At 42.7% G+C, this 9,743-nt stretch overlaps 1 protein-coding gene across 3 annotated transcripts; it reads right to left on the bottom strand.

The window, feature by feature from the left end:
• Positions 1–245: 245 nt before the first annotated feature.
• Positions 246–7,234, bottom strand: LOC306914059 (tripartite motif-containing protein 16-like). Of its 3 annotated transcripts, none has more exons than XM_079490944.1 (7): positions 6,850–7,234; positions 5,001–5,381; positions 3,934–4,029; positions 2,686–2,958; positions 2,096–2,246; positions 1,478–1,537; positions 246–1,392 (listed from the first exon to the last, which is right to left on the bottom strand). In XM_079490944.1, exons 1-7 carry the CDS (start codon positions 7,066–7,068, stop codon positions 725–727), a joined length of 1,848 nt encoding a protein of 615 aa, XP_079347070.1. In that variant the 5' UTR covers positions 7,069–7,234; the 3' UTR covers positions 246–724. The 3 variants fall into 3 exon arrangements, with proteins under 3 accessions (XP_079347070.1, XP_079347071.1, XP_079347072.1); XM_079490945.1 differs by having other exon boundaries at positions 2,725–2,958; XM_079490946.1 differs by lacking the exon at positions 2,686–2,958.
• Between the last annotated feature and the right edge of the window lie 2,509 nt (positions 7,235–9,743).

Raw genomic sequence — 9,743 nt, 5'->3', positions numbered from 1 at the left:
TCTGAGGAGGTCTTGTGGACACAACATGTAACAATAAAGAGCATCTTGAACCTTGAATCATTGCTGCCATCAACATTAGTCCTCGTTACCATTAAAGCACACAGCTGGCATGCTGTGGCTGTGTGGCACCGCACCGCCCTCTACTGGTGGCACAGAGGAGTAGTTGAGGTTATACAGTTTTAAAAGGCAGGAATAGAAGTCATTTTTATGGATTTTATCAAGATAGTTGAAAATAACAACAACTCTCTCGTCATTACCAACCTTTATTGCAAGAATACTGCCGACAGCAGTGGTTCCCAAAGAGGGATCTTAATGTGTATACAGTGTAATTATACAGTATACGTTTATAGAGAGGACATCTGCACATTTATAAAGTTACAATTTAATGTCTTTTAAGACCTCTTTATTTACCAAATTGTCAAATAAAGACAGGGGTAAACGTTGTGAAAATAGACGATCTACAAGCAACGATCACAACGCCTCGCAGTGCAAGGCAGTAAAAGAACAAAAATAGATTCAAATTTGTTTGCCTGTTTCTTTACGTATTAAGTGTACGGTATTTGACAATTTGGTATCTTTTATGTGAAAATAAACAATCAAAGCATAACTATCATCTACCAATTAATCCACCAAGTAGTTCCTATACACTATGATCTTCTCTTTCCCTACAGAACACTGGTGAGGTTTTCAACTGAATACCAGGATCAGGTGTCTTTAAACATGCCTACCATATCTTACACACCTCTGCTGTATGAGCTACAGTCTTAGGATTGTTGGTACCATGAAGGTTACCAAGACTCTTAAGTGTTGTGCTATCAGAGGGACCGTGAAGCCCTATCCCTGCGTAGAGAGGATGTGTGAAGGTGGTGTGAACTGTGTGGAGGAGGGTTGTTGTGTTGTCACCAACACTGTAGAAGGACAGAGTCCCTGCCTTGTGGTCCAGGAACACCCCCACCCTGGTGGAAGTGAAACTATACGTAAACGCCCCATGTGTACGACCACTTGTGGGAATGGTATTAACATCTCTGGTGTAACTAGTAGGCTTTGTCACTTTGGTATCAATGCCGTTGTGTGTGAACCAGCAGTCGTCACCTACGCATCTTAAACACCAGGACTTTGAATTGAATCCAAGGCCTGACTGAAAACGCTCATGTTTGTTGACGTCATCATAACAGACTGCTATATAAACACATTCAGCCTCATTCCATTCTACTTCCAGGTAACAGCGTTCAGTCAGAGCCTCCTTACACAACACCTGACGGTAAAATGAAAATCTCCTTGGATGGTCAAGGTACTGTTCGGGGCTTTCCTCTCTGGTCACCTTCCTGTTCTCCTCTGACAGGACGAGGTTGTCGTGTACTGTGTTTGCATCCAATGAGAGCGGACAGGAATCTGTGAGAACACACGACAACACATGATGAACGTCAGTGTCATCAAGCTGTTGGTCAGAAAACACTCAGCCTGAACATGGACTCACATTGTAAGAGTTCCTCTCTGGTCTGAGGCTCTGCTGGATGAGAAACATCAGCTGGAGACTCTGGAGACACAAGACATGAGTCAGATGAAGAACACTCTGAAGAATGACCTCAACTAAACACTTGTTTCTCATGTTTTTCTGTTTGTTTTTGTTCTGTTCTCTTTTGTAATGTTATTTGTTTGTTTTGTTTACATGTTGTTTTTTATGCATATCCACATTAGTATTTTGGAATACATTGGGATAAAGATATAGGCACTAATAAGCTATAAGCTTCCGCCTATGCCTTTTCGATCACCTTAAAATAACTGTTTTATGTGTAATGTCTCTCTGAAAAGATCTAAATAAACTATTCATTCAAAGAATGACCTCAACTAAACACTCTGGAGACACAAGACATGAGTCAGATGAAGAACACTCTGAAGAATGACCTAAAGCATTGCTTCTCAAAGTGGGAATTTTCGGTACGTATCGAGTATCGTGACAGCCTTAAAATCAACTGTTTCTGACTTTAACAATCCACCGTTTACTAAGATGGCTGGTTGACCATTCAATCTGACGTGTGTGTGTGTGTGTGTGTGTGTGTGTGTGTGTGTGTGTGTGTGTGTGTGTGTGTGTAACCTGTGTGTGTCCAGGGTGTGTTGAGGACCAGGTCCAGGTCATCTCTCAGAGCAGACACATCTTCTCTCAGCTGAGTGAAGGAGCTCAGAGTGGACACGACATCACTGGGTAAGACTGGAGGTCCACTGGAGCTGGACGCACTCTGGACGCTCTGGAGAGAACACATAAATAATAGTATTAATAAAGATTATTATTATAATATTGCTTCGTAATCCTTTTCATACCAAGGGCCATTAAATTAATGTATTTGGCCCCCAGACCCCCATCAGAAAATATTGTCTGCCAGTGACCCTCATAGCTCATACGAGGTTTGTGTTATTAAAATGTTTCAAAGATATTACACTTTTTTTTTTAAATAGCACAATACAATATGTACAGTACAAGGTCAAACGTGTTGATTGGTGGCACGTTGTGAGCTTGTAGATCTGCTATTTTCAAATAACCAACATATTTAGGTTTAAAGTGGTTTAATGGTTTAACCTAAACCTGAAATGCATGATGTCATTAGTGTGTGACAGAACCTGAATGATGTCATCAGTGTGGGACAGAACCTGAATGAAATACGTGATGTCATCAGTGTGGGACAGAACCTGAATGAAATGCGTGATGTCATCAGTGTGGGACAGAACCTGAATGAAATGCGTGATGTCATCAGTGTGGGACAGCTGGTCCAGCTCAGCGTGTGTCCTCTCCAGCTGTGCGATGTCTTCCTCCAGCTGTCTCAGGACGTCCTCAACCTGGGACACGGCTGTCTTCTCCTGCTGTCTGATCATGTCTTTAACCTGGCTGTGTCTTCTGTCCACACTCTCCTTCATCTCTGAGAACATCTGCTCACTGGCCTCCACAGCTGCTTCTGCAGAGTTCTGATTAACACACATGCACACAGTCACACACACACACACACACACACACGCACACGCACACGCACGATCGATCGTGTGGTGCAGTGGGTTGGGATCCAGAATCGCTTCCATCACAACCGTACGTGTCAGTATGTGGACTTCATGTCTGTTATACAATTACAATACCAGTAACCTCGGGTCACCAGGCTTTCCACCTCGGAGGAAATCTGATCTGGGTTACCAAATTGCCGTGTGAACCGGTCTGGAGCGGATGATATCGTTACGTCATGTTGTAGTCACTGTTTTGTAGTCATCAGACCAGAACCATCGAAAGCAGAACTTCCTTTCCCTCAAACCGTAAGAATAATTAATACCTTCTCTATGAAGGCGTGACTCGTTCCCTCGTAGCCTGCAGCTTTTATTGGGAAAAAACGGTTTGAGGGAAAAGATTCCAGATTGAGGGTTCCGGCCTGATGACTACAAAACAATGACTACAACATGACGTAACGATATCATCCTGATGACTACAAAACAATGACTACAACATGACGTCACGATATCATCCTGATGACTACAAAACAATGACTACAACATGACGTAACGATATCATCCTGATGACTACAAAACAATGACTACAACATGACATAACGATATCATCCTGATGACTACAAAACAATGACTACAACATGACGTCACGATAACATCCTGATGACTACAAAACAATGACTACAACATGACATAACGATATCATCCTGATGACTACAAAACAATGACTACAACATGACATAACGATATCATCCGCTCCCGACCGGATCATAAACCCGAAAAGGAATGCTGCACAGGCTACAATACCAGTACAATACTGTTTAATTTCAAGGGTGATATTTGTAGCTGTACATAATATTCTATGGACTACAGAACATCAGGAACTACTGAGTAGTCACAGTAAGTAACAGAACATCAGGAACTATTAGCTAGCCTGATGTGAACTCTGACCTTCAGGGTCTCCTTGACCTCTCTCAGCTCTTTCACTTCCTTCTTTCTCTCCTGGATCTTCTGCTGGAGGTTTTGCTGACTCGTCCCCAACTGTTTCTGAAGAGAACGTTTGGATTCACACACAACGTGAAGACACAGTTGACACAATACGTTCATTTATACACCGATAGCAGGGCAGCTCTGCTACTCTCTCTTTGATGTGTGATAGTGCTGCTCAATTAATCATAAAAAAAGATTGAGATCTAGATTCAGACACCTACTGTATGCAATCTCATTTTGTGAAGAACGGTGCAGCACTAGATGGCTGTCCAATTCATTTTAGTTACTCTTATGTTTTTGTTTATGCTTTTTGAATAAATATTTTCATGGAAAAAATGACAATCGTGTGAGAATCGTGATCTCAATTCTCGTGGAGGAAAATCGAGATTCACAGTTGAGCAAGAATCGTGCAGCAGTAATGTGTGATTCTTCTTCGTCTAACCGGGAGGTCAGCCTTCTAATGCATGAAAAATGAGATGTTTGCTCAAACATTGTGAAAATAGTAGATCTACAAGCTCACACCTCCTCGCGTTGAGAGGCGTTGTGAGCTTGTAGATCGGCTATTTTCACAAATTGTATCTGTGGAACCGAGTCAACCTTAAACTGAATGCCTGAACTCCTACATTTCCTTGCGGTACCTGTCTGTGGCTCCTCTCTACGGTACCTGTCTGTGGCTCCTCTCTACGGTACCTGTCTGTGGCTCCTCTCTACGGTACCTGTCTGTGGCTCCTCTCTACGGTACCTGTCTGTGGCTCCTCTCTACGGTACCTGTCTGTGGCTCCTCTCTACGGTACCCGTCTGTGGCTCCTCTCTACGGTACCCGTCTGTGGCTCCTCTCTACGGTACCTGTCTGTGGCTCCTCTCTACGGTACCTGTCTGTGGCTCCTCTCTACGGTACCTGTCTGTGGCTCCTCTCTACGGTACCTGTCTGTGGCTCCTCTCTACGGTACCTGTCTGTGGCTCCTCTCTACGGTACCTGTCTGTGGCTCCTCTCTACGGTACCTGTCTGTGGCTCCTCTCTACGGTACCTGTCTGTGGCTCATCTCCGCGGCCGCTGACACCGTGTCGTGGCCCTTGTGTTCATCCATGGCACACAGGTAGCAGATGAACTGCTGGTCCGTGCGACAGAACACCTCCATGGGCTTGTGGTGTCTGGAGCACATGTTGTGGTGCAGGCGGGCCGCGCGCGTGGCCGGGACCAGCTTGTGCTTCTTCCACGCTGTGACATTGTGGTGAAACTGGAGATGATTGTCGCAGTAGGACACCTCACACCCCAGACAGGACATCACCGCTTTGTGGCGTCTGCTTTCGGGGCAAAGGTCACAGGCTACGTCCGCAGGGCCGGCGTAGAGCGGAGCGGCAGAGACAGAAGACCGCTGAACATCTGGAGTCCTCAGTTTCTCCACAAGCTGCAAATAGATTCAGATTCACGTTATTGTCACGTAGATGCACTGGTTAGGTACATGTGGAAAACATACACTCGGAAGCTCCACTGCAATACAAAACGACAACCTAAAATCACTCGTTAAAAACAATAACAGCCAGGGCACAAATATCAGTGAAAGTGCAAAGTGTGTGCTGAGGGTTTTTGCACAGTCAGTCTTGCCTGAGAAAGAACAGCTGTCCCTTAGCCTGCTGGTGTGTGTAAAGCTCACTCACTGATGACAACTAAAGTAATGCTTAATGTAAATCGCTCTGGCTTTTAAGAGCGTCTGGGATAAATGCCTAAATTGTAAACTAAGCCAACAGGAATCTCTAGTCATTCTATGTACTGTACACGTCCATGATCATAGGAATGTTAACTATCTGAACATGTCTTACATAGAATTCAGACTTATTTAAAATGAACATTTATTTCAGCATTAATGATGCTATACATTCTTTCCAACGTGTAAACAGTACATCCTTACAACTTCAGAGCCAAAAATAACTAAGTGGTTATTTTCTTGAACTGTCTTTTTTTACAGGCTCACAACTACGCATCAGGGCAGCTCAAGGTACAGTTCACTTCCTGAACATGACACTGGTACAGAATATATATACTCCAGATGATCTGCACTTGACCTAGTTTTGACGACACAACCATCCTGGTCATTTTTCCTCATGTTTTGACCACAATGTTAAAATGGAAGATAGAGAGCATGTTTTTAAACGCTAGGTTCATTGTTTACTATCACAATAGACTGCCACACCTTAAAAATAAAATGAAAATGAAAAAGAGAAAAGAAAAAGAGACAAAAAGAAAAAACATGGACTTACTCACCACCATAAATGATAACATTCTAACCAAGTGATCAGTAAAGTCATGTTGTTATTCAGCTCTAGCATTAATACTTATATTACATTAAAGTCTTTGGAGTTTAGTTCAAAATAGCCTTTGTACTTTCGCACTTGGGCTCTGTACATCTACATAAACGTTCATATTTAAAATATCAACAGCTTTCCCAATGGGCACGGATGTTACAATCATGTACGGCTGATCAGAAGTACCCGTATAGTCCGTATTGTTCAATATAACGCATTTTAATCCCATCGGTGTCTATTTTTCCTCAAAGAGTTATAACATATCAGAGTGCAATACACCTCCCAAACGATAGGGTCGCGCAGTTTAAAGTATAGAGAAAATGGCCACCGATCGGATTAAAAGGCTTTTTATTGAACAATAAGGAATATACAGATACTTCTGAGGGTCCGTACATAATTAAGACATCTGGGGCCATGGGTTTAGCACTTTACATTTGAAATATGAACGTTTATGTAGATATACGGACCCCAAGTGAGAAAGTACAAAGACTATTTTAACTAAACTCCAAGACGCTGGGCGTCAGGATCCAAGTCTACTTCACGTCTCTCTTTGATGGTCATCAGAATGATCACCTCAGCCAGCATGTGGTTCCTCCTCAGAGCAGGCCGTGGACAGAAGGTCTCTCCACACTGAGGACAGCTGGACAGGCTCTTCTCCTCGGCCTCCTGGTCCCAGGCTCCTTCGATGCAGCCGAAGCAGTAGCTGTGTCCGCAGGGCAGAGTCACTGGCTCCTTCAGCACCTCCACGCACAGAGAACAAGTGAACTGGTCCTGGTCCACGACTAGAGACATTTTACTGACTGACGATCACCTCTCTGTGGAGAATGACTGTTGACTGAGACTAACGTGAGTCCCCAGAACTAGAAGTTATCTCATAAAAACAGGAGGTCTGCCTCTGGGCGAGGCTGAAACACAGAAACAAACACATTTAGGTTTCGTTTACTCTGAACTCCCTAACCAGTGTGTTGCCAGATCGGATGTCACGGGAGAAACAAGCGGTCAGGTCTATGAAAACAAAGCCAAAAGGTGCGCCAACAAGGCTGTTGGGTTGTTTTGTTAAATGTTTGGTATTTTGTTAAATATTTGGTATTTTGGTAATGAGAGCGTTGTTATTTTTCAACTATCTTATCTATAATATCCAGAAAGTTCATTTCCTTTTCATATCAGCAGAAAATGACTTCTTCCTCCTCCTCGCCCATTAAAGCTGTATAACCACAACTCATCTGTACCACTAGAGGGCGGTGTGGTGCCACACAGCCACAGCATGCCAGCTGTGTGCATTAATGGTGACTTTTGATTGATCGAAGTATTTATTAACAGTATGCAGAATAATAGGTACATTTCAAGCACAACTTAATACAAAAACTGTTAACTGTGGACGACACCATAAAGCATTACACTTGTTTACAACAGGGTCCACCGTTTTCAATTCATCATAACATTTAGAGACGTACAAATAGGCTATACACTTTATATAACAAGAAAACAGGAAATCATCATAAAAGGAGACAAATGTGACAGGGCCTAATAACTAATGATGATGGCAGCAATAATTCAAGGTGCTTTTTGTTGTTACATGTTGTGTCCACAAGACCTCCTCACACACTGTAGCACTGAGTACTAGTACTAGGCATTCAACAAGATAACAGTACAATATATACATCACACACACTGTAGCACTATGAGTACTAGTACTAGGCATTCAACACGATAACAGTACAATATAGACCTCCTCACACTGTAGCACTATGAGTACTAGTACTAGCATTCAACAAGATAACAGTACAATATAGACCTCCTCACACTGTAGCACTATGAGTACTAGTACTAGCATTCAACAAGATAACAGTACAATATAGACCTCACACACTGTAGCACTATGAGTACTAGTACTAGGCATTCAACAAGATAACAGTACAATATAGACCTCACACACTGTAGCACTATGAGTACTAGTACTAGGCATTCAACAAGATAACAGTACAATATAGACCTCCTCACACACTGTAGCACTGAGTACTAGTACTAGGAATTCAACAAGATAACAGTACAATATAGACCTCCTCACACACTGGAGCACTATGAGTACTAGTACTAGGAATTCAACAAGATAACAGTACAATATAGACCTCCTCACACACTGGAGCACTATGAGTACTAGTACTAGGAATTCAACAAGATAACAGTACAATATAGACCTCACACACTGTAGCACTATGAGTACTAGTACTAGGCATTCAACAAGATAACAGTACAATATAGACCTCACACACTGTAGCACTGAGTACTAGTACTAGGCATTCAACAAGATAACAGTACAATATAGACCTCACACACTGTAGCACTATGAGTACTAGTACTAGCATTCAACAAGATAACAGTACAATATAGACCTCCTCACACACTGTAGCACTATGAGTACTAGTACTAGACATTCAACAAGATAACAGTACAATATAGACCTCACACACTGTAGCACTATGCGTACTAGTACTAGGCATTCAACAAGATACAATGTTATAATAATAATAATAATAATAATAATAACAATAATAATAATATGGAGGAACATCATACAGTAAATAATAATAATAATAATAATATGGAGGAACATCATACAGTAAATAAAAAATAAAAAAGGATAAACAGTTGTTGTCTTAAGGTTCTTGCTCCTAGAGTATACATTAAATGTGAACATAATTACTACTATACGCAGGTTATCAATAATATAACATACTGTAGCGTCCCAGTGGAACACAAGTACTGTGTTATGGTTAGGACTGTGCTACTGTGTGTGTTCCTTTAAGGACCAGCCCGGGGGGAAGTACTTCCGGGGTGAAGGCGGAAGCACGTTTACTAGTTTGGTGTATGAGGCTGGTGCAAGGGGGCAGGCAGACTTTCCAACGTTGAAGCTCTCCTCCCTAGTGGTAGGAGGAGGGACTACAGGCGGACCCGTGGATTCATGACCGGGAAACCCCGTGCAGCTGGGCTTTAACATTGAGCGCTCGGTTGCACTTCCGCATTTGACCACCAAAATTTGGTGGTCAAATGCGGAAGTAGACGTTCTGAGACGGTACTTCCGGCAGTCTTCCGGGTGCTTCAAAACGCCACTGAGCAACTTCCACTGACATGAATAGCTGGGGGGGCGGAGCTTCGCGCCAGTTCAGTCTCTATTATATATATACTCTATGGGCTGGTGTTGTTGTGCTCTGAGCCGTCGGGTTACGCTAGCATTTTGGTAGGCTATTCGTAGCTATCCAGCCATCACTATTGTGTGCCTTGTAACTCGTTATTACTAATAAAAGCAACTTAAAGAAAGAAGGTTGTCATGTCGGAACCCCACCGGTCATTACAATATTAATATGAGTTTACAGAATTGGGGGGGGGGTTCTAAGTGTTGGAGTTTGGAAGTGCTCGTTGAATATCACTCAACAGCCCATGCGTAGGCTATACCACCTGTTTTGAAT

Source organism: Electrona antarctica (genome assembly GCF_951216825.1).
Source record: "Electrona antarctica genome assembly, chromosome: 21".
NCBI lineage: Eukaryota > Metazoa > Chordata > Actinopteri > Myctophiformes > Myctophidae > Electrona > Electrona antarctica.
This window is presented reverse-complemented; position numbering and strand designations above follow the sequence as displayed.

What these genes read in the sequence shown, in the direction of transcription:
- LOC306914059 (XM_079490944.1), bottom strand. Translation starts at nt 7,068, where the DNA reads ATGTCTCTAGTCGTGGACCAGGACCAGTTCACTTGTTCTCTGTGCGTG. An exon ending in GGAACCACATGCTGGCTGAG is followed by an intron (nt 5,382 to 6,849) that starts GTGATCATTCTG and finishes ATCTATTTGCAG; the next exon opens with CTTGTGGAGAAACTGAGGAC. An exon ending in CAGAGAGGAACTCTTACAAT is followed by an intron (nt 1,393 to 1,477) that starts GTGAGTCCATGT and finishes GTGTTCTCACAG; the next exon opens with ATTCCTGTCCGCTCTCATTG.